At 38.7% G+C, this 25,531-nt stretch overlaps 1 protein-coding gene across 3 annotated transcripts; it reads right to left on the reverse strand.

The window, feature by feature from the left end:
• Nucleotides 1-1,646: 1,646 nt before the first annotated feature.
• Nucleotides 1,647-21,808, reverse strand: map9 (microtubule-associated protein 9). Of its 3 annotated transcripts, none has more exons than XM_037532948.1 (14): nucleotides 21,646-21,808; nucleotides 19,670-19,770; nucleotides 19,493-19,586; nucleotides 17,898-18,527; nucleotides 17,444-17,658; nucleotides 16,615-16,705; nucleotides 15,393-15,454; nucleotides 14,118-14,188; nucleotides 13,871-14,033; nucleotides 13,411-13,500; nucleotides 13,107-13,268; nucleotides 11,553-11,698; nucleotides 11,066-11,201; nucleotides 1,647-4,117 (listed from the first exon to the last, which is right to left on the reverse strand). In XM_037532948.1, the coding sequence occupies exons 2-14, from the start codon at nucleotides 19,742-19,744 to the stop codon at nucleotides 3,998-4,000; spliced, it is 2,055 nt and encodes a 684-aa protein (XP_037388845.1). In that variant the 5' UTR covers nucleotides 19,745-19,770; nucleotides 21,646-21,808; the 3' UTR covers nucleotides 1,647-3,997. The 3 variants fall into 3 exon arrangements, with proteins under 3 accessions (XP_037388845.1, XP_017564866.2, XP_017564865.2); XM_017709377.2 differs by having other exon boundaries at nucleotides 14,118-14,191; XM_017709376.2 differs by having other exon boundaries at nucleotides 14,118-14,191; nucleotides 19,670-19,798.
• Between the last annotated feature and the right edge of the window lie 3,723 nt (nucleotides 21,809-25,531).

The following is a 25,531-nucleotide window of genomic DNA, read 5'->3' on the forward strand; positions in this document are numbered from 1 at the left end:
GTAAAGTACTCTGCAAAAGTCAGAGACAACTTTATATACTTAGTTTCAAGTGAAAATGTGCAAAATATAATTAAAAATGTCTTTTACTTTTCAATGAAATTATTTTTAATATTATAAAGATTTTTCAGGAGATATTTTCCAAAACTGAGTTCAGAAAGTGGGCTGGGCAATATGACAATATATATCGTTATCGTGATAAATTATGTCACATATGTAACATATTGTGGATATTGTCATTAGACCACTGACTAACTGCATGTTTCATTATAATAAAAGTGAAGTTCGTCCCATTTAACTGGATTTATTGCAACACAGTATGCCAAATAGCACTAATGGTTCACTATTGCGATATTATACACTACTCACAAAAAGTCCGGGATATTTGGCTTCCGGGTGAAATTTCAGGATGAATCTAAAATGCACTCTAACCTTTACAGGTGAACTTAATGTGACCTTCTCTAAACTTTTGAATGCACATGTCCAGCTGTTCAGTGTTTCAGTACTTTTTGCACAACTTGCTGTTCTCTAACAAGGAGCTTAGCAGCAAGGTGGTGGTGGTGGAGTTACAGTGTGGGCAGGTGTGTCTAGTTGTGCCTCTGCACGAATAACACAGGCCTAATTTCATCTTCATGGACGACAGTGCTCCAGCTCATCGAGGTCGCATCAGTAGAGAGCGGCTGCTGGAGACTGGGGTACCTCAGATGGAGCGGCTGGCACTTTCTCCAGAACTGAATCCCATAGAAAACCTATGGCATCAGCTGAGTCGCCGCGTAGAGGCTCGTAAGTCTGTACTCCAGAACCTCAATGACCTGAGGGCCGCCCTTCAAGAAGAGTGGGATGCCACAGCAGACAATGAGTCGACTTGTGAACAGCATGAGACGTCGCTGTCAAGCTGTAATTGATGATCAAGAGCAAATGACAAGTTACTGAGACATTGAGATTTTTTGTTGGGGTTTACCCACCACTGTTGTTGGCTTTTGTTTCAATAGACTGTTTGAGATGAGGAAATCTCCATTGCATGCTTTTACTTAAATGCCCCACTTTCATGATATAACATCACTGTGGCGTGAACTTTTTTACGTTTTCCATAAATTTCACCTGAAATATCCCTAACTTTTTTTCAGTAGTGTATTTGAGCCATACCGCATACCTCCAAAAGATGCAGAGAAAATGTGACCTGTTTTCAGCAGTGACCTGCTCTTACATTACATCTGAAAACAAGTGTTTCTGTCCATCCTTCCATGAGAAGGCAACTCAAGAAGCCTTTACTGAGAAAACAAAAATGTAAAACAAAAAAAGAAAAGCTGCTGGTGTTCTCAGAACATTGGACTGACCACACCAGAGTCCAGACCTCAACATCACTGAACACGTTTGGGATAACCTGGAATGGAGACAGAAATATACACCTGCAGATTTCTTTGAAAAACTGAAAAAAACATAAGCTGTAAAGGAAAGAATGTAAGCTAAGGTAATTAAGATGAAGGGTGGACATGCTACATATTAAAAATATATACTTAGTTAATGGGAAGACATAAATAAAGGGTAGTCTCTGACTTGCAGAAAGCATCTATTGTCATGCAGTTTATTAGCTTTCTACATCTTCTTTCTGCGTTCCCACTGTTAAAAAAAACACACTGGCCATGACGTGAAGGTTTCAGTGCATTTAATCTGTAAAAAGGTTATTTTATGTGAAAAGACCTCAAACATTCAACCATAATTAAGCACAGAAAATGACTGTTATGGCGTTTTCTGCATGTGCCTCTAGACCAGGGCGCTGCGTATGTAAATGAATTACATATTTACGTCCAATCAGAGTTCAGTTTATTCTGTTTTTGTACAGTTTGACAGGTTGTGAAGCTGACCCTGGTAACTTGATCATAAAGAAACAGATATGATGTGCAGCTCCAATGTTCCCGACAGGCAGCACATTCTGTACTGTTGCAGATCAAAGTGGAATCTTGTGTTGATGGAAGACTGTGAGGTTGCAATTACTTTATAAACAGTAGGGTTGGGCAGTACCTATATATTTCATAAAAGTATCCCAAGTTACGTTAAAGCATTTATGTGGCTTTTGTACCGTCTCATCTATACGTTATTTCAACATCAACAACAGCTAACTGATGCTAAAATAACAGAAGAGCACAAAGTTAAGAGACTTTGGTTTGAGTGAAAGCTGAAATTTAGTGTGTTTGTTGAGTGTATAGCCAGAGATGTTATAAAGGAGGAGACTGGTCACTGGTTGAAATATGAATGGGAAAGGGCTTTACGCCCCAACAACTGTCGAGATCTGCATAAGCGCAGTAGCCAGAACTTTTCTCAGACAAGCTACAAACTACTGTTGTCAGATTTTACCAGTGACTTCAAATATGTTTTTAAACGTCATTTGACCTTCAGTTTTGAGTATTTAGGTCTCTCCGTATTCAAAGAGACAGGAGCCTAGAGCTGTTTTACAAAAGCTTCCTAACTCATTTTCTCTGTTCAGTCACCATGACAGCTTCAGGTAGAACTGAATTTAGGTAAGAAGCTAATACAGAACACCAGTTCTTAAGTTCATAATCTCAGCCAAGTCCAGATAACAAAACAGTATTACAGAAACATCCTAACTAGACTAAATTCTGTTCTAACTTTAAGACACTTCTGTTTAACCTTAAAAGTTCTTAACCTAACTTCTGTCTGTTTCTATTGTTTTATGCAGTGACAGGCAGCATAATTCTCTATAACTGGTATAATGGTGTTACATTAATGTACATTAAAAATGGTGCTTTGACTTATGAGGGTTCTACGAGCATTTTAAAACCATAGACGCTGCAGACACAATCTCCACTGTCCCCTTTATTACCTTTGTTTGTTAATGTTGAAGAAAACCTGTCAGCTAAAATTTTACAGTGATTGTGATGAAATATGATGAGACAGAGCTGAACGTGAATCTGTTAATCAGGAGGAATAATGCTAGCGCAGCCAGCAAAAGCGTTTGGGAAACTGTAGAGCCGTGATGCTCTGATAAACAGCTTGGGACAGACAGACAGACAGACAGACAGATACTTTATTGATCCCGAAGGAAATTTAGCAAGCGCTGACACAATATTCTTAACTTCAAGTTTATGGCGCTTAAGTTTTTTTTTAGCTTTCTTTTACATCAGTGATGGTAACTAACATTAGCTGTCAGCCTCCCTGACCTGATTATTCTATGTGTTTAGGTTTCAGCTATGTGTATATCAGCAGTTGCTAGGTACCAGACATGACAGTTGATTATCGACTTCAATCATGCAGGTTAAGATTTCCTAACTTAAGATGAGATGCTGGGAGGTAAGACAAAATTGCTTAGTTAAGATAAGATTTGCTTCTGTAGTACAAATTTGTGGAAAATCTTATCTTCATCTATCAGGAACAGGAAGATTCTGTAATACGACCCCTGGTCTTGTATGGCTGGAAGTAATTGCCCGTTAGTGATGCAAAATTGGCCATTAAGTGATCTACGTAAAAGTTGGTAAATGTTAAACAGTGCTGCCAACTAGGAGAGAGGAGCTGGTTAGTGTCAGCCAAGCTAGCATGATAACAGCTCTTCCTTAGCACAGAACATGTTCCGTTCTAGCTAACTAAACCACTGACACACATTTAGACGACAATGATTCAAATTTGAAGGATTGAAGTTGCGCAAGATTGAATAAATCGTGTCATGAATAACTTATATACAAGTTTTTAAAGTGAGCACCTACATTTTCATGAAGAACGCCACTCAGAAAGCTGCGCCCTTGAAAGTCTGTGAAGATCTGCAAAGTACTTTTAAAAAGCACTGCTAACGTATTCATTAGTGTTCTTCCGCAAAACATCAGACAAAACGAAAATGTACAAGCATGATTCAACAAATCTGTCACTTAATTGGATTTGGTGCGGACTTGCACGCAAAGTCCTGGTATCAGTCATTGTGTCGGATTTGGTATCAGTCTGATTCATCAGTCATTACACAGATATGGTGGAGATGCCAGCGGGATAAGGCTTATTTACCAAAGGGAATGGTTCTGTTGGGTGGACTCCATGGGGGAGGAGGCTCCTCTTGAACAATGGCCTTGATTTTCTTCTCGTGTTTCTCTCTTTTCTGTTGAAACTCTTTTCTTTTCTGTAAAGGGAACAGAAAAAGCAAATGATTTGGCTTACAGTATACTACACACAGTGACCCCAAAAAGTATTTGTTAAACATGACGAAAATCTTTAGGTTACTTCATAAAATGTCAGAGAGAAACACTTAAAAGCACAACCTAAAACTAATAATTGACTCTTCGTGTGGAGAAAACCTGCAGAAGAATTCCAATCAGTCTGCAGTAAGGCTCTTGTAAAGCACAGAGGGAATGTCAAAATTTGGAGCTGTTTTTCTTATAACGATGTTGGCAAGCTTGAATTCAGAAATGTACAAAGTTCGATGAAAACCTGCAGAAGGCTGCAAAGAAACTGCTCAAATGATAACAATTTGAAGAACAACGGCTGCCATCTGAAATTATTTACCAAAAGGAAACTGACAGTCTAGGAATGATCTATTTCTAACACAGTGAACTTATGCATTTTAAGTATGGCACAAAGATCATAGCCAGTTTTTTTCTCTGAATCTTTTATTATTACGTACAGTAGATGATGAAACGCAAAAAGGGGTTGTAACGAGACGTAGGACCGTCATGTCAATGACCGAAGGTGCTGAAGAGTCAACTGAGCAGCAAGGCCAGAGCAGCTCTCCTGAGCAAGAATATGGCGAAGCTGAACCAGAGGTTAGTTTGCTAAGGATACTGAACGAGCTCAAGGACTTTAGACGTGATAAGCAACAGCTCGCTGACATAAAGTAAGAACTGAGCAGAACTAACACCAGAGTAGAACAAGCAGAAGAGTGAATTGGCGAGGCTGAGACGAGACTCCAAGCAGCAGCAACGCTAATTCAGTGCCTTCTCTGACACCGAACAGATATGAAGGCTAAGCTAGCTGACCAAGAAGAGCACTCATGTAGAGACAATCTCCGCATCTATGGCATCCCCGAAGAAGCTGAGGGAAAGGATATGAACAGCTTTCTGGAGAACTTACTGAAGATAACACTCGATTTTCCACATGATGAGCAGCTCAGAATTGAGAGAGCACACAGAGCACTGGTCCTAAAACCAACCAGCTAACAGGGGAGACTGCAGTCTATCGATGCAAAATTTTCAAGCCACAGAACCAAGGAAGAGGTGCTCCGCAAAGCCTGGCAGAAGAAAGAGGTTTTCTACAGCAATGTCCGCTTTTATGTGGATCATGACTATCCTCCTGCTGTCCTTAAAAAGTGAATAGAGCAAAGCAAAGAAGGTACTGAAAGAAAAGAAAATCAAGTTTTAGACCCCCTACCCAGCGAGGCTTTGGGTCTTTTACAAGGATGGTACCAGGCTGTATCAGAGTGCGGCAGAGGCAACGAGAGATGTGGCTTCGTGGGGATTTCCAGTGTCAGTGGTGAAACCCTCGACCAATTCGGTCCAAGAAGAGGTGCAACTGTTGGGGGAATGGCAAGTGGTCACTCGTCGCTCAGATCACCGGGGCCAGGTTATGGCTAAAGCACCCACACAGGCAGAGAAGACTGTCTAACCATCCTACAGGGAAAAGTTGCGGGAGTTCAGGCGCAGATCCTCTTCGGAGGACTGAAATATGAACAGACGTCTCGATTCAGTCAACGGGAACAGATAAGTCACCCGTATATCCTCGATTATTTTCAGTCATTCAAGACTTTCTTGTACTTTGCAGCGGCATGATTCCTACGTTCTTAGAGTTTTGAGTTTTTGAGTTAGATAAACAAGTCGGGATATGTTAAAAAGACACAATGAACTTGGTCTTCTTGGTAGTTACCATGGAATTTTGTTTAAGGGCCCTACTCGGATTAAAGAGTGGGTCATCCCCTTATGGGTGCTCTGACTTCCCAAGCCCCCAAAGGGCTCATTTAAAACAAGCCTCAGTTTTGGAATCTAATGTTCAGTTAGAATGTAACATTGTAAAACAACTTTGTTTTTGTGCACATTGCTTTTGTGTGTGTTCTTGACATTGTGTTACACTACGTTCATAACAGGCAGGGGGACATTTAGGAGCTTAAGTTAAAATCAGAGAAATGAGGAAATTTTGAGAAAGTGTGGTAATTATTTTACAAACCATGAACAACCAAGACTAAGTAATTTAATTTATGTAAACGGGATATTACACCCAGTAAAGAGAAGTAAGATTCTAGTTAAAATGAAAAAAGAAAAGGCACGTATTGTTCTCTTGTAGGAAACACATCTTAGCTCTTCTGAACATGAGAAACTTAAAAGAATGGGCTTTTAAAAATTTTTTATTCATCTTATAATTCGGGCCGCAGGAGAGGGGTTGCAATATTAGTGTTACGATGTGATTGAAACCCAGACGCTCGCGGATGAAAGGTTAGACGATTTATTCGTCTACCTAGCAGCCAAGGAAACAAAAAGGGGCAAAACACAAAGGAGTAGTCAAAGTACAGTCCAAAAGTCCGATAACAAATCCACACAACCAGCAAAAGTACCAAAAGGGAAAGGCGACAGACGTAGTCCAAAACACGATTCTAAACGGTCAAAATCACGGTGAGACAAGCAATCACAAGAAGAATACACTCAGTAAGTTCTAGAGAAAACAATACCTCACATTGACTGACTGTCAGAGCCAGGCTTAAATGCTCTGCTCAAATGAGGCACAGGTGACATTCATCAAATGTCCTGAGTCCGGAGTCACATGATCTCCCAGGGTGTTCTGGGAGTTGGAGTTCACTCGACGAGCTGAATGCGTGACAATTAGTCTCCAATAAAATACCATTTGAACAAAAATCCGAAACAAAATATAAGGAGGGAAGATACGTTTTGGTTTCAGGGAAGGTCGAGGGCACTTTAATAACAGTACTGAATGTTTATGCTTCACCTGGTAGTGACTTGGCGTTCTACAGAAAAATATTTGGTTTAAAGGCAAAAGCGGAAGGTATATTAATTTGTAGGGGAAATCGGAATATACTTCTTAATCCAGAGTTAGACTCTACTAAAGAAACTTCTGTAAGCACTACATAAAAAATTAAATGTACTAATGATAGAGTTAGTATAACAGGTCTTTGGAGAGATTTTAATCCAACAGGACAGGACTACACATATTACTCTCCACCCCATGATGCCACCCCATATTTAAAAGGGACTGACAAAGAATACGTTGTATTGATATAGGAATGATTGATCTGTCTGACCATGCACCTTATTCAAATGAATAGAACCACTGGAAATCCATTGTGGAGGCTTAATTTAACTATTCTGAACAGGCTGCAACTTAAAACACATATGGCTGAAGAAATAAAAACGTTTTTGCAACAGAATGATAAATGGGGAAATGGGTTCAGAGACTGTGTGGGACACATTGAAAGCAGTTATAAGGGGGAAAATTGCGCTTTTCAAAAGAAAATAAGACAATTAAGACTGACGGACTTAAATCAAGAATTATTGAGCTCGAATCGAATAATAGAGCACAAAACAAAACAAAATCTGAATCTCATTTCAAAGATAAAGGCAATTAGGAATGAAATAGATGTAATATATACACAAGAAACTGAAAAAAAGATATTATTCACAAAACAAAAATATTATGATTCAGGGTCAAGAGCTACTAAACTATTGGCAAAAACAGCAAACAGAAAATATGATTTATAAAATCAGAGATATAGATTCTAAAACTTTATTATATGATAGGGACGGAATACAAGAAGCTTATAAAAAAATACTACGAATATTTATACTATATTTGCCACACCTAAAGGATGATCAACAAATTGATAGTTTTTTTGGGATCTCTTCATTTGCCTGCCCTGTCGGAAGGACAAAATATAGGATTGACGGCGGAAATAACAGAAGAAGAATTGAATAAGGCCATTTCTAGGCTAAAGGAAAATAAGTCCCCGGGTACAGATGGTTTTCCTTCGGAATGATACAGGACGTTTAGATCAGAATTAATACTGGGTCTTCTTCAAGCATGTAATACAGCTCTTTTGGAGGGAAAGATACCACCTTCATGGAGGGAGGCCATAATTTTTGTCATTCCCAAGGAAGGAAAGGATAAAACTGACTGTGCATCATACAGACCGATTTCGGTTCTAAACGTAGATTATAAGCTGTACACAGCTACTCTTGCCAAAAGAGTAGAAAAGTTCCTTCCTCAGCTTATACATAACGATCAAACAGGATTTATCCCACAAAGACAAACTCATGATAATATTAGATGCACGCTACATATATTAAGCCATATTCCATATTAAACAATCTAATTGGGAAGCTTGCTTAGTGAGTTTGGGGGCTGAAAAGGCTTTTGACTCTAAGTTGGATCTTTCTATATAGAGTCCTTAAAAGATTTCGGTTTTATAACCTATTCATTAAAGGAATTCAGACTTTATATGATAATCCAAAAGCACAAATAAAGGTAAATGGGCATCTCTCAGATACTATCATATTAAAATGTGGTACAAGACAAGGATGTTCAATTTCACCCCTGCTATTTTCTCTCTATATACAGCCACTTGCTCAATGGATACATCAAACAGATAAGATTTAAGGGGTCTCTATACGTAGGGAGCAACATAAGATCGCATTTTATACAGATGATGTTTTGATGTATTTGGGAGAACCCTGAAAAACATTTCCCGTATTGATGGAACTTTTGGATTGTTTTGGGAGATATTCTGGATATAAGCTAAATATACAAAAGACCCACATATTGGCTTTTACTTATACACCCCAAAAGAAAATATTAGATAGATTCAATCTGAATTGGAGCCAGAATTCATTAAAATATCTTGGAGTAAATTTACCAAGAGACATTTCGACACTGGCAGAGATTAATTATGGCCCCCTTCTAACAAAAAGTAGATATACAGAGATGGAACTCTCTTTCTTAAACCTTAGTCACATAGTAGATACCGTAAAAATGAATATTCTTCCAAGATTCCTCTTTTTGTTCCAGGCTCTTCCAGTAGAAATTAATTCAAAAACAATTTCCAGAATGGAACAAAATGATATCTAGATTTTACAGATTACTTTTACACAGCCCAAATTAAATTCTTGATTAGTTTATGTAAAAATATGGAAAGATGTCGAGTTGTCAATAATGAAAGATCTCCTTGTGAGTGCAGTATTAGGAGAAAAAGACTGGATAAGATTTGTGGACAAAATTCAAAATCCATAGATGAAGTCAGAATTAACAATTTGGAGTACGGTTAAGGAGGAATACATATTAAATGAAAAATTGAGAATATATAGATGGTATGCGTATGATAGAGATTTTAAGCCTAATGAGATGGATGATAGATTTAAAACCTGGATAGCTGAAGGAGGAACAACATTTTATTCAATAACAGAAAAAAGGTCAACTGCAACATTTCCAGACCTTGAGAGAAAAATATAAAACAAGATTTTTTTAGATATCTCCAGATACACCATTACTTTGACCACAAAATTAAACAGAAAACTTTGGACATGAATGAACCAATACTACAAGTAATTGCTGAAACATACTTAACAGAACCAAGTAAAGGCATAGTTTTTAGAGTGTACAATGGTTTTTTAATGGAAAAATCTCATTCTACAAAATATATTAAAAACAAATGGGGAAAAAGAGGGTAATCTTGTTATTTCAGATGATGAGTGGTCCAAAGTTTGAGATCTTCAGTGGAAAAACACCAATTCATATGCATGGTGGGAGTTTGGATAGAAGTGCCTGATTCTGGGAGTGACCAGTAATACAAAGTTTCTGGTTGGAGGTTCATAAAGTATTGATGGAAAAATTCTGTGCAGAAATACCCTTTCAATTTGAAGGTTTGTACATGGGGAATTGGAAGTGGGAAGGGCCAGATAAATATTTCTTTGGGGTTTTGATATCTGCTTGTAAAAAAAATATAGCAAGGTGCTGGTGTACTCCTGAGCCTCCTATAATAGACAGCGGGATAGATCTAGTGAATGAAATATATATTATGGAAAAAATTACTTTCTCACTCCACTTACAAGTGAATAAATTTGTTAAGTCTTGGTCAAAGTGGGTTACTTATATAAAACCCTTACGACCACATTTCATGGAAGAATATATTTTTAAAGCTGTTATATAATTTCATGTTTAGGTATCTACTTCTGACATTTGTTTATATATCTATGTATTTTCCCACTCATGATACTGTTTGTATATTGCTCCCTGACAGTGCTTGGTGATGTAAGGCTTGGATGCAGCTGCTCAGCCATGGAAGCCCATTCCATGAAGCTCTCTACGCTGTTCTTGAGCTAATCTGAAGGCCACATGAAGCTTGGAGGTCTGTAGTGATTGACTCTGCAGAGAGTTGGTGACCTCTGCACACTATGAGCCTCAGCAGCCGCTGACCCCGCTCTGTCATTTTACATAGCTGACCACTTCATAACTGAGTTGCTGTCGTTCCCAATCTCTTCCACTTTGTTATAATACCACTGACAGTTGACTGTGGAATTTAGTAGTGAGGAAATTTCACGACTGGACTTTTTGTACAGGTTGCATCCGATCACGGAACCACACTGGAATTCACTGAGCTCCTGAGAGCGACCCATTCTTTCACTAATGTTTGTAGAAAGAGTCTGCAGGCCTAGGGACTTGGTTTTATACACCTGTGGCCAAGGAAGTGATTGGAACACCTGAATTCAATAATTTTGTTGGGTGAATGACTTTTTGGTGAGTGTGTATATATCACTTCCATGGCCACAGGTGTATAAAACCAAGCCCCTAGGCCTGCAGACTCTTTCTACAAACATTTGTGAAAGAATGGGTCGCTCTCAGGAGCTCAGTGAATTCCAGCATGGTACCGTGATATATATGTATATGTATATATGTGTCTGCCCTGCGATGGACTGGCGACCTGTCCAGGGTGTATCCTGCCTTCCGCCCGAAGACTGCTGGGATAGGCTCCAGCTCCCCCCCGCGACCCTGACGGAGAAGCGGCTTGGAAAATGGATGGATGGATGGATGGATGTATATATGTGTGTGTGTGTGTGTGTGTGTGAGTGTACACACATACCAGCCATTTCTCATACATTTCCAAAGCCGTCTTCTCTTGTTCCTCTTTCTGGTACTTCTCTTCTATCTCCTTGATCTTCTCCTTCTTCCATTCTGCTTTCATCTTCTTCTCAATGGCATCTTTTTTCCTTTCACTCCTAGGAAACATTTAGGGGAAGACAATGCATGTTCAACAAGTCTTAATTATGATAAAGTTGCAGTTTGGTGCAAAATCAGATTTGCACAGTTAAACCCCTTTAACCAAATGTGATACATATATTTTTATGTCTTTTGGTTGGAAAAGTAATGTGGTTCAAAAAACAGAGAACTGTATTGAATTAGCTGTATTTCTGTTGAACTACAACACTTTGCGCTTCTTGAAACAATTGTGTAGATTGCCTGACTAAAACATCTTGCTGCAATAAATACAACTTTCTCATTAATACTATATGCAAAAACTGATCGGACACAAAAGGTGCTATACCGTGTCTACATTAGCTTAATCTCACCATTGAGTGAATGAAGAGTTGCAGTCTTTTTTCCTCTCCTCTTGCTCTTTCTCCTTTTCCTCTTTCAGCCTGCTCTCTGCCTGGGCTTGTTTTCTTTGCTGCTCTCGTAGGTGATCGCTGTGCTCTTGTTTCCATTTCTCGAAAACCTGTTTCAAGAAATGAAAGCGCATGTCACCGAAATTGCTTTCAGTGTTGAACACGACACACTCGACTGGTGAATGTCCTTCATCATGCCACCCATTCCTAATCACTCTGATAAAGGAACGTTTGATGGCACAATGAAATTGGTATTCTGATGTGAATATATATCAACCAGTACCTTTAAATAATTCATTCAAGTGTAACAGGCAATTTTAAAAAACACATTTACTCTTACATTACAGCTTCACTGCTCATTTCCAATTTTTTGATCAGATGCGATCTTTCTAACGTGATGATTCCATAGGTTCATGATGCAAACCTTTCAGTAAAGACCAGATTTGTCCATACAGCTCCGAAAACATCAGATCTGCATTACATTAGGGCAAAAAATCGGATTTCTGCCACATCAGCCTGTTAATGTAATCGCAGCCTAAATTGCTCAAGTTGCATAATGTACAGTAAAGCGCCCTGCAAAAAACCTGAAACTCACTCGCAAACAGCTGAAAGCATCTCAAGCTTTTCACAGCCACTCAAAATGCCAATAATGCATTACATGATCACTTTAAATGGCATACTTTCAAACAATTAATGAACAAGAAAATTAATCAGATGTTTCACAGGACGGTTGAAAATGGCTTCATAAGCCATGGCAACAACGCTTCTCGAACTTGTTTCTCAAAATATTTTTTTACTAGCCATGTTAACTAGCTGTGTTAAATAGCCAGTTAATGCTGACAGCTTTTTAAATGGCTGCTTGAGCTTGCCACCCCCTATTTTACACAAATCTCAGATTCATTTGCCAATGAAAGGATGAAAATTATTACAGAAGAGGAAAGCGGTGCTTCTAAGACAGGATGAGTGAGACATCAAGAAGGCTATAACCATAAAGACTACTTAAACATTAACTTTCAAATGCTTAATATACACAGATTAAACATTAAACAGACGAAAAACTCAAATATATTGTAAAGAAACCTAGAGATATATAGAAAAAGGTTAGATGTAGAAAAAATCATGGCAATGATAAAAATACTGCAACTATATAAACTACACCTCAAGAATGACTCGATACCACTTTAAAATAAGACTACCCTTATAAAGTGTTTTATATATTTATATGATTTATATATGGTTAAACTCAGATTGTCACTTGATGTTTACTGATCTTACGTTGTCTTCTTCATCAGTCAGCATGCAACCTCTCAGCTTCATCACATATTCATGGGCTGTAACTGCTTATTAATAATTAGTGAAGTGTTTATGACCCAACTAATAACCGATAACAATCTACTTTTAAATCATTCGTAAACGCTATAAGGGTAGTCTAATTTTAAAGCGGTAACAATGACTCTATAATGAGTGTATCAAAATATGAGCTGTTCATTTGTTCTTCTGTTTCTTTTAAACACTTACTCTTTTTGCCGTTTCTTTCCTCTCTTCTTTTTCTTCCTTTTCTTTTTGCTGTTTTCTCTCTGCCTCCTGCTTTTCCCTGATCTTCTCTTTTATGGTTTCACGTTTCTTTTCTTTCCAGGCTTCGTAAGAGGCCTTCGCCTCTGCTTTCTTGCTCATCTCCTCCTAAAAGAGAGAAAGCCGCACATTTCAAACGTGTGAAGTGCCACAAAAGCCAAAAACTGCACAATGTCTAAGGGGCTGCCATGCTTTGCTTTTTTGGCCTCTGCACAGAAGATCTGAGTGCAAAGTTTTTTTTTTCCACTACCTCTGCCTTTTTCTCCTCTTTCAGTTTTTCTTCTTGCTTTTTTGCCTTCATGGTTGCTTGCAGTTTCTCCTCTTTCTTCTTCAGCCAGTTCTGTCAGGAAAGATGTTTCAGAGGTGGCTAAAGGTCCTGGACTAGAGAAAAATCTGTAGAGATCAGTGAGGACTCAAAGAAATCTTTGGAAGAACCACTTTGAGTCTCCAAAAAAACTTTTCAATGGATGATTCTTGGTAGAACCACTTTTGTAATCCCATTTCAAGTTTAAATCCACATCTACATAATGTAAAGTCTACATGCCAAGCAATGGTTTTCCTAGCTCTACACATCTAAGCCAAGAACCTTCATTATTAAGAGTGTTATTGTACATACTGTAAAATATGATGCACAGCAGAGGTTGTTTTGAAGAGTTTGTAAGACATAAATGGACAATAAAGTATTCTAATTCAGAATTTTTTGGGCCAACCTGGTAGACAGCAGCCCTCAAGGGATCAGCAGCCTCTGGCTGGGTCTCCTGTAAACCCATCTTCTGGTCCAAAACCTTTAAAGTGCCCAGATATTTGGATTCCGTAGTGTAGGAACATGCACTCTTGGACTTTCTGGAGCTTGCTGGTCGACAACTCTGAGGTCTGATTTCCAAAAACGAGAGATTTTTAGGACACTCAGTCTCCTTAGCATTTGATTGAGTGTTGAACATCGGTAAGTAAACTCACTTGTCTTGTGATTTGATGGTACTTTGGCTTTGCCTACTTGCTGTTACACGAGAAACATCTTCTGAGGCTTCCTGCTTGAAAGAGAGGTTTAAAAATGTTTGATATGTGATGGAATATGCAGTTGTGGTGGCTGTTCTTTAAGTACTTGGAAAACTATACTGTGGCATATTGTGACATGATTTACCATAATAACAATAAATATCATATTGCACACCTTAGAATAAGCCTCCAATTGTCTTATATTAGTTTATACTGTACTGCATTGTCACTGTTGAATATTACAAAATAAAAAACAATTTTAACTACATTACGCTCGTAACTCCAGTGCCAAACTAAACATGGGTGATTAAAGTTATTTGTGGTAACTAATGTAACTGTGTAAATTACATTATTTTTACTAAATGATTCTTTTAACAGACATTCTACAGCATCTCAGGTCTGTTATGGGCTTGACGTTTATATCATCTGTCCTGAAGGCAGTTGTGGGCTGGAGTTTAGGGAACCCGCCTTGTAACTGGAAGGTTGCTGGTCTGATCCCCTGAGCTGACAGCGCTTGACTGAGGTGTCCCTGAGCAAGACACCTAACCCCCAACTGCTCCCCGGGTGCTGTGGATAGGGCTGCCCATTGCTCCAGGCAAGTGTGCTCACTGCCCCCTAGTGTGCATGTGGTGTTTCACTGCATGGATGGGTTAAATGCAGATGTGAAATGTACCTGTTGTGGGACTGTAGGGTCACTTAATCTTAATCAATCACCTGCGCAGGCAGTCGGCCAATGTAGCGTGTTATCTGCTTAGAACTTCCTACTTCGAAACATATGACCACTGATATATAACTACGTTTACTTACTTACTTCTACTGCTGAATAGAATTTTTTTATTGTTTGTTTGATTCTGGTTCATATTGTGACCTGGTGTTTAGGTTGGAATAATTACTTATTTTCTCAGGAATTTGAGTTAGTGAGACAAAATAATGACCAAATTGCAAAAAAACTGCTGTTAGAAAAAGCAGATGATTTCAACAAAGACTATTATTTTGAGAAAATACATCATTTTACTTACTTTCTGTTTATTCTATAAAGTAAATTGCATTAGCCACCTGTTAACTTCAAAATAGGGTTTGTGACAGTTCAAAACTAAGGTAAATCTGATCCTTCAACTGTGAGACTTTTATTATTTGGTATTTACATGAAAAACAGTGCAAAATGAGCCTTTAAACGCTATTTTCTACTAAGATAACTCATAGATGGAAAGGAAGAGAAATTTTTCCAAAGCTTACTTGATTTTCTTCAAAGGATGTGGAGTGTTTTTCCTCCTTGCTCTGTTCCACTACTGACAAATCTGCATTAAAAAGAGAAAGCTTTAGTGATAAGATTTATATAATGAATATGGAATATGTGAGGGCTAAATACAGTATATTGCCAAGAGTATTTGGTCGTCTGCCTTCACATGCATATAAACTTAAGAGACATTCCATTCTTAATCCATAGGGTTTAATATGATGTCGGCCCACCCTTTGCAGCTATAACAGTTTCAACTCCTCTGGGAAGACTTTCCACAAGGTTGAGGAGCATGTTTATGGGAATTTTTGACAATTCTTCAAGAAACGCATTTGTGAGGTCAGACACTGATGTTAGACGAGAAGGCCTGGCTCACAGTCTCCGCTCCAATTCATCCCAAAGGTGTTCTATTAGGTTGAGGTCAGGACTCTGCAGGCCAGTCAAGTTATTCCACACCAAACTTGCTCAACCATGTCTTTAGGGACCTAGCTTTATGCACTGGTGCGCAGTCATGTTGGAACAGGAAGGGGCCGTCCCCAAACTGTTCCCACAAAGTTGGGAGCGTGTAATTGTCCAAAATCTCTTGGTGCTGAAGCATTAAGAGTTCCTTTCACTGGAACTATGGGGCTGAGCCCAACTCATGAAAAACAACCCCACTTTAAACTCACCAAACTTTACACTTGGCACAATGCAGTCAGACAAGTACCGTTCTCCTGGCAACCACCAAACCCAGACTCGTCCATCGGACTGCCAGATGGAGAAGCGTAATTCGTCACTACAGAGAACACGTCTCCACTGCTCTAGAGTCCAGTGGTGGTGCTTTACACCACTGCATTCGACACTTTGCATTGCGCTTGGTGATGTAAGCTTTGAATACAGCTGCTCGGATATGGAAACTCATTCCATGAAGCTCTCTGTTCTTGAGCTGATCTGAAGGCCACATGAAGTTTGAAGGTCTGTAGTGATTGACTCTGCAGAAAGTTGGCGACCTCTGTGCACTATGAGCCTCAGCATCCGCTGACGCCGCTCTGTCATTTTACGTGGCCTACCACTTCATGGCTGACTTGCTGTCGTTCCCAATCACTTCCACTTTGGAATATTTAGTGGTGAGAGAGAGAGAGCGAGAGAGAGACAGAGACAGACAGAAAGAGAGAGAGAGAGAGAGAGAGCGAGCGAGAGAGAGTGTGAGAGAGAGTGTGAGAGAGAGAGACAGAGACTGACCAACGCTTCCAGTGCCCTCTAGTGAGCCAATAAGGTCCTCGTACCCCCTCTGTGCCGATGAGAATGACATTGTTTGGTGCTCTTCTGTATGCTGCAGCCAAAAAGATACATATTAAAGATATTTGAAAACTTAATTACAGGGAGTAGCAGCAGTTAGCAAGAGATGCTTCCTCAAGTAGAAAATAAACTGAATCCAGGGTTTGGCCTTAGAATCAATTATTCAGGACAGCAACCAACCAAAAAGTTCCTCTCATGCTTTACAGCCCATGCAAAAAAGTGTCTATTTCTGGCATTTAATCTACTCTTCCTCTTTAATATTGTGATTTCTCACCACTGTTGTTGCATTTATTTGACATGTATAGAAATAATATAAATTAGTATAATAACAAAGTAAGTAACGTATAGAATAAAGCAATAATAAAGTATATAATAAAGTAAACTAAATATGTCATTTTTGTTGTTTTTGTAAACTTCCTGAACATGGAAATGCATAAATAATAAGGATGCTATAATGTAACATATAATTAACACTCCAGCTTGTCAGGACACTATAAAGCACAGCTTTCATTTCAAATATAAATCCTCTAATACACATTCAAGCTTTAAGCCTCTCATTATAGCTCCAGTGCAAAACTAAAACAGCTGAACTTCAGACACTAAACATGTCCTGGCTGATAGATTACAATTGGGTTTAGGAGATTTAAATCATATCACATCTTATTTGAGTTTATCCCTATTAAGCTAGAACTTTAATATAATTTCAGACATTTAATACAGTTTACAAGACCCTTTTTGGTCACTCAAATGTAAAATTGATTTTTCTGTTCACCTGGACGCCGTCACTCCCAAACGACCCCATTCTGTCAGATGATCCAGTTGTGGTGGTGAGCCCATCAGTAAAGGACAGTGGTATGGACACAGAGGAGGTGGCTGCTCTGCTAGATGGTGTTCCTACTGGTCCATCCTCTTCATCATGACCGTTGCCGCCAATGTGAACTGTCCTCTGCCTAGGCCTAGGTCTCGGAGGCTTGTCTTCAACCAAACCTGCATATGAAAAAAGCCCTGGTTTGTGATGGTTTTAATCAATGGACTGGTGAAAAATCGACTTTAGACAGTTTTCCATGTTACCCTAAATGTAGGAGATCGGTCAAAACGTGACCAGCGTTTAAAGTTTGCTTCTTAAATTTAGGAATGGAGAGACAAGACCAATGTAATTAATAAGTAAAGGAAGCCCTCTACTGCGTCTTTTAACACTGGCAAGTTGTTACAGAGGTACTACTGACCAGTCAGGGATGTTTGTCTGGCACTTCTTTCTCTGGGCTGAGGAAGAGGTTGTTCACTGTCTCCTCCTACAGGCATTCTTAGGCTGTCCTCTTCTTTTTCAGAAGGCAATGGAAGAGGACTGTCAAACAGGGAACCTTCTGATGGCAACAGCGATGGGGATTCCCACTGACTGTTCTCTGAATTCAAGGGCAGGGGAGATTCTGATAGGCTCTTCCTTGAAACAAATGATTCTGATTGGAAATTCTTCCTCAGGAAAGGTGATTCTGATTGGTTCCTCCAAGCTGCATGTGACTCAGGCTGAGAGGTCAGAGGTGTATCCTGATGACCTTTCTCTGGAGTCAGTGATTCTCGTGTACTTTGGGGAGTGTTCCTTCCTTGGTAAGAGGGGAAAGACCCTTGGCTGTCTGAGCTGCCCACCGTATCTGATCTTCCACTTTTACCTGAGTCAACCAGCTCATCCTGCACAGGCGAGCTTCTCCTTCTGGTTTTCATGAAAGACACTTTCTTGGGTTTGACGTTTTCCTCTTCATCGTCTGATAGTTTGAAATCGTTGACCTTTGCTCTGGGTCTTCCAGCCTTCAACACGTCCATCTTCTTTCTCCTCGTCTTAAGCAGCTCGTTGAGGATATCTGTAAAGAAACAATCAGCAGGACTCAACGTTAAAAAACATACAGATGTATTTTTCATATAATTGACATACACTACTCACCAAAAGTTTGGAGACACGTAGCCTTAGAAAATGTTTTTTATGTCAATCAATGTTTTTCTTGTATGATAATATTAAATAGGGCTGCACGATTTTGACATAAAAGGCAATGGTCAATAAAGCTGTTGGATATCATTATGACAATATGAGAAGCCATAAATTACTGTCAAAATAACAAGTCGCTGGCTGAATGTTAATGCAAGTGCAGACATTTTCTTTGGGATGTGTAAACATCTAAAAAATCTAACTAACCTCCCTTTAAACCCCTCTTTAATAATATAATGTAGATTATCTCCAAGTTCAACTGTATGCAGTTGTGTTAACACAGAGTAGTCCATTATAACCATGACCAGGTGGAGTGAGTGCACAAAAATGAGTAAAAATAATGGCTGTTTTTAAATATATATATATATATAGATAGAGAGAGAGAGAGAGAGAGAGAGAGATTAGACTCCCATATATGCTGACCAATATATATTTATATACATATATAAAGAATATCTAAGAATGATTTAAAAATGGTGATAAAATCTCAAGGCAGACAATAAATATTATTGTAAAACAGTAATTGCAATATATTATTAACCATCTAATAACTTCCTGACGCTCCTAAAACAACTGTAATATTTAATAAAACCTTGGGTGCCTATTACATTATACGAAAATCTAGACAAGTAGAGTTATAAAACAACAATCATTAAAATGACAAGTAATGTTAAAGTTCAAGTAGTACTTGTACTACACTTTCTGAAATGAATAAGCATTTAAAAATAATAATTCAACATTTCATTTTATAATAGCTAATAATAATAGCAATATAATAATAGGTGATAGTACCAACAATACTAATACTGCTATGCTACTACATGCCCTCACTTATTAACTCACCATCATCATCGTCATCAAAATCATCAGAGTAGGCGTAGCTCTCGGTTGTTTTATGTCTGCTAGCTCGTGCAGAAACAGCAGCTTCAAGCTCATCCTGCAATCACATTCATAAAGTCAGGACGTACCATTCAAATGACTGATATTGCCTGGACAAGAGTTCCACAGAAAACCTCCTACCTGGAAAGTTGTCCTTCTGGAAGTCTTGGGGCTTTTCGTGTATGCAAGTGTGGTACGTAAACGTTCATCAGCCATCACGTTGAGCTGGGGTTCAACACAGACTGCCAAGAAGTGACACCGGTGAATGATCTTAGTGTACAAATACATGGAGTAAATATGACATAAATACATAGAGACACGGGCCTAATACTGATAAATAGTTCAGTTAGACAGCAAATGATTTGATTTATAATAAGAATCAATACTTTAACATGAAGTATTGAAAATCTTATCCAAAACCAGCCTCCGATTGAAAATCACATAGAACCTAGGGGGAAATGAAGGTGACCTGTCTACTGACCTACTATTTAATGTATACATCATGACACTTCCCTGAAATGGAGCCCCTACAGTAGAGCCTCTACCCCTTTAGAGGGAGCTGCTTGAGTTCCTATTACTGGAGAACATTTGGTTTTGTTTCTGTGTTCATTCAAGGAGAGAACAGTGGGACACAAAGCAGAGTATGTCCCTCCAGCAATGGGTCATTTTAAGGATACACAATGATACTGAAATCATATCGGCGCCGGCAAACATTTGCTATAAAAACAAATATCAGTATCAAATAGATACTAAAATCTAGAAAGGAGCACTTTACATCAAACCACTTTATCTACTTCTTAAAGACTTGTGCAGAAAATCAGTGGATTTAAATTCCCCTTTAACGGTCATAAGACTATCTAATGTTCTCTTTCGGAGAGAATACAACAAAACAGCCCAACCAAAACCAGTTATGTTTCTAAGAGGTTATTTTAGTACTGTATTCTTTAAAAATATGGTTCTTTGAGGGTTCTTTAAATAATAAATAGAACTATTTCATGCTTAAATGGTTCTCTGCATTGTGAAATTGTTCCTCAGATTGATGGAGAATGCGTTGTATGTGGGTTTATATATATAACCTTTTCGAAAATGGGTCTATATAGCACCCAAAAGAACCATACACAACACTTTCTCCATCAATCTGAAGAACCATTTCACCATGCAGAGAAATATTTAAGCATGAAATGGTTTTATACGTAACCAAAGCTTCTTAATAGAACCATTCCCTTTACTAAAGAGCCCATCTTTTTAGGAGTATAGTGATCAGTAAATATGGGTTTGCTAAACTTATCAATGCAAACTTTAATATACAGGTCCAGACATCACACAGTTCTACTCGGTACTTAAGAGGCTGCTACTTTTGCACTTAAACTGAAGCTGACAGACTGAAGCTGTATTTTGGAAAGGAGCTCTTATGTGACTTATTCAACTGAAGTAGCAGCACTTTTACTGCAGTATTAGGCTTCTTTAACATCCTTTCCTAAAAATCAAGCACTAAATATCCCAGAATATTAATAAAAATACTGAAAGTACTCAGTGTTGCTCACCAAAATGAAATAATACATTTCCCTCAGTATTTCTAGACTGTCATGTGTCTTGAAAGAGAACAAAATTTGTACATAATTAAATGGTTCGGATGTCAGTGAAGTCATTCATAGTGGTTTGGTGTGAAATGCTCTGTTCTAGATAAACTAGAGAGTCAGAACTTCTCCCACCTCCAAAAGCTCCCTCACAGAAAGCCAGCACATGAAATGGTTACTCAGAAGAGAAGTGTAGGTTCCCTGGTGGTTTTGGACAGTAAGTAAAATGGGTATATTTTCGACATTATTCGACACAAAGTTTCTTTAAAAGCTATATTTGTGGATTATAGTGACCAAATCTGTTTCGAAACCAGATTAGCGCCCCTGAGGAACATCGGGAACCGTTACGTTAACGTCAAACGCGAGCCTGAAATCAGCTTCTTGTTCGAATTTTCCGTTCCACCTTAAATGGTGCAGCGGCCTGAGGCTCCAGAATGTAACTGCTGCACCAGTTAAGGTGGAACGGAAAATTGGAAAAAGAAGCCGCCGAAGGAGAAACTGCTTTAGCTTTGAATAAACAGTAACGTTAGCGGACGTTACCCAGTCAGACACACAGCCGAGCTTCAGAGGCGGCGCTCTCCGTGTGCTCCCAGAAAAGATTCCACACTCAGGGTCTCAACTTCGACAAAAGACCCTCAGTAAAAGCAGAAAACAGTGTTTTTAGTTCAACACGGGCGCCATGTGTTTACATCTGTTACCAAGAGACGAGAGAGGCGCAACGTAGTGCTTACGCAATATCCGGCAGCGCGCATTCACAGGACAATCCCGCCGGTTTTTCAAAATTTGTGTTGTTTTTTTTCTCCACTGGTTGAGATGTAAACAAAGTCCTTCAGAGTAGCTTGGTATGAAATGCTCCGTTCTAGAAAAGACTGCAGATTTCTTTACAGTGGTGGTGAGAGGAACCAGGGGTTGCCATGTCTACAACACAAACAGAGCCATTTTATTTGCTCTCCAAAACCACCAGTCAGTCTACACATGTCTTCTGATGTTAAAACAGCCAAAAGAAATGATTCAAATAAATGAAATACGTTTTAGACAGAAACATTATTACAAAACTAAAATAAAACATCATCTCATACATTAGGCAGTGTATCCACAGCCCATTAACGTAATGACTTTCTGTGAGGGAGCTTTTAGAGGTGGATGTCTGGTTCCTATCACCACCACTGTGAACAGTTCTGACTCTATAGAAGAGTTTCTCTAGAACACAGCTTTTCATACTAAACCTAAAAAAATCTAAACAGCTTTGTTTACATTTCAACCTTTTAATCATGCAGAAATGTAGAAAAATTGGCGGCGTTCCTCTTTAAATGACAAAGAACTAAACCTTAAAAATGGCAAAAAAAAATACTACAGCTTCATTTTAAAAGAAAATATTTTTTGCATATTTTGATTTTAATGCAAAAATACCTCGTGCAATCTTTTACACAAAAATATTTCTTTTTGGCTGATATTTACTGTAATAAGTGTCAGATTCTTAAATTTATTGACGTGTAAATTAACATAAAAATGTTTTAATGTTAAGTGACTTTACTTTTTCCTGATATATTTATTAGTAAAGCTCAAAGGAAAACATGAACATAGACACAAGATGGCAGTAAAGACTCAGATAAACATTCCAGACTCATACACACGGACAGGATTCACTTTTAAGCTGTGGTAGGATGAGGTTGTGATCTAGTACATATCTGCGTCATTATACAAATATTATAAATGAATCTAAATAAAGAATCTTGTGTGTTTCTGCAAGATATCTAATGTGTTGGTAAAAGGAGCCCTACTGATGTTTTCTGCATACCTGCATAATGATATAGTTATGATGTATGTCATTCAGAGTGGTTTGATGTGAAATGCGCTGTCATGAGAAACTTATAGAGTCAGAATGTTTTCGAATGATGGTGATAAAATATTTTTAGAGGCGTCCTACCATCAGACATCTGGTTCTTATTTTCTCAAAAGCCACTTTATTTACTATTGAAAATGAGCAGACAATCTACAGGAGTCTACTCTCAAAGTTAACAAAAAAGAGAAAAAGTTTCATGAAAAAAATGATATGAGATGAATGTTTTTATGAAAACAAATATCTAAATTTAAAGAAATGATATGTTCCCATGAAATTAAGGTTTTAACACAGTGTTATTAAATGATATGAAAAAAAAAAAATAACCATCATTGTGAAGAAAGATGAGTGTGATTCTCTAAAAGCACAGAAAGCTATTGAATGAAATTTAATCATAATAAATCATGATAGTTTCATTCTTATTATAAATGGACTCAATGCCTGTACGAGTCGAGCGCCGGTTTTTAAAAAGGAATCAAATGGTTGATCTCTCTTGACCAGTGAGCAAAGAACAGTGAGCTAAGTATCTAATTTAACATGAAAACGCCACTGGGCCTTTCCAACTGTAGTTGCAGTACTCAAAAGATAAACTTTACTGATTGTCTTGCTTTCTGCAGAACCCCAGCCCTACCATATCACATCATCACAGTGCGACAAGGGTGGAGAGTGTTCATGGGAATTTTTGACCATTCTGCCAGAAGCACATTTGTGAGGTCAGATGCTGATGTTGGACGAGAAGGCCTGGCTCGCAGTCTCCGCTCTAATTCATCCCAAACGTGTTCTGTCTGGTTGAGGTCAGGACTCTGTGACTCTGTCCTCTAAAAGCACAAAAAGCTATTAAATGAAATTGTTACAAAAATGTTTGTTTCATGATAGTTTTGAGAAAGACTTTAACCTAAAATATTTCTTAGAACCCAAAGATTTTTTTCCTGATTGAACACTATTGACCATGATCAACATCAAGTTCAAGTCCTTGGTTTTATTAAAAAATCCACAACCAGGTGACAAAGCAAAGAAGAACACTGAAAAAAATACTGACAAATAAAGAAAACCAGAGACAGAGGGACATAAAGAAAACCAAAACAGGACCGGAGAGAAGAAAACACGGCAGTGCTACAAACAACAGACAGATGAGACAGACAACAAGAGAGCAGGACTAGGGAAGAGACAAAGACCAAAACAACAGCAAAAGCACATGGCTCACATAAACAAATGCACATGGGAGGCTGAAACAGAAAAACACAAGGACAGGGCAAGACAGAATATTACAATTACATTTAAAAGCTTTAAAGACCAAAGGAACAACACTGACAGAAGAGCTATGTAGGCTCACTGGTGGCTCTGAATAGTAAATAAAGCAGCTATATTTGTGTTGTGGACATCTGGTCTCTGTAAACCGAGCATTGGAAAGTCAGTTTCTCTATGATGATTCACTGACCACCATGTTCTCCTCATAATTTAGGTCACTTAACACTCACCATCCAACTCATCTTCTGCTTATCTTTTGTCCTCTATTTCCACTAGCCTTGTTTTCTTCACACCTAAACACCATTCAGTCCACTTACTGCTGACCCAAACTCTCCATCTAACTGCTGCAGCACAATCAATCACTACTCTTCTCTCTTCTCTCCTGCTTATCTGCTTGTTTTTAAGGCTGTATCTTTAAGACTGATGTATGTAAATGACTGGCTGTCCTATATTGTGCCTTAGAAGCAGTCAGGGCTAAAACACTCCTAATAACTTTAATGTGAATGGGTGGGGCTAACATACTGTAGGCTGAATAGGCAGTTTTACACTATATGTTGAAAATGAGTGAGTTCAGCTACTTTTCAGCTACACAGCTTCATAATCTCAGTAGAAGAGCACTGTCAAAAGAATGGGACACTCTGAAGCAGCCACACATGAGCCTAATGCGCAATGCCAAGTGTTGGTTGGGAGGGTGTAAAGCCTCCCAGCATTGGACTGTAGAGCAGTGGAACTGTGTTCTCTAGAATGAAGGCGCTCCATACAATATCACTGGGATGAGTGGGAGTGATCCAGAATTGATCATCCAACATCAGTGCCTGACCTCGCTATCACCACTAATCCTCACAGCAATGTTCTAACACCTAGTGTAGCCTTCACAGAAGAGTAGAGGCTGTTACTGCAGCAAAGGGGGAAACTAATTAATACTCTTCTTTTAAGCCTTACCAATGATTTTCTTTTCTTTTCTTGTAAAGTTACTATTTTTGGAGATATGAGGATTTCCTCCAACCACATCAATTCATTTGACCTGCTACCAGTCCACAGTATCTCACAGCGAGAGGAAATGGGGCTCCTGTGTTCTGCAGCTTTGTGTTCGACTCCTCGGGGGGTAGATGGACTGATGCATGTGGCTGTGGAATTATTCTAGCATCAGTGCCCATCCACTGCCACCATTATGAAAAAAAAGCCACTGCGGTTATGTAATGGTCATGGTTAGATAAGGCCACACCCCATTACAACATGCCCCTCCCCCTTTCAGCTTGGGCATTATTGTCCATCAGCTGTACGAGGCTTTATATTCACTCAGCGCTGGGCATTTCTCTAGACTTTTCTTGTGCGTGA

The sequence above is a fragment of the Pygocentrus nattereri genome, chromosome 22 (genome assembly GCF_015220715.1).
Source record: "Pygocentrus nattereri isolate fPygNat1 chromosome 22, fPygNat1.pri, whole genome shotgun sequence".
Lineage (NCBI taxonomy): Eukaryota > Metazoa > Chordata > Actinopteri > Characiformes > Serrasalmidae > Pygocentrus > Pygocentrus nattereri.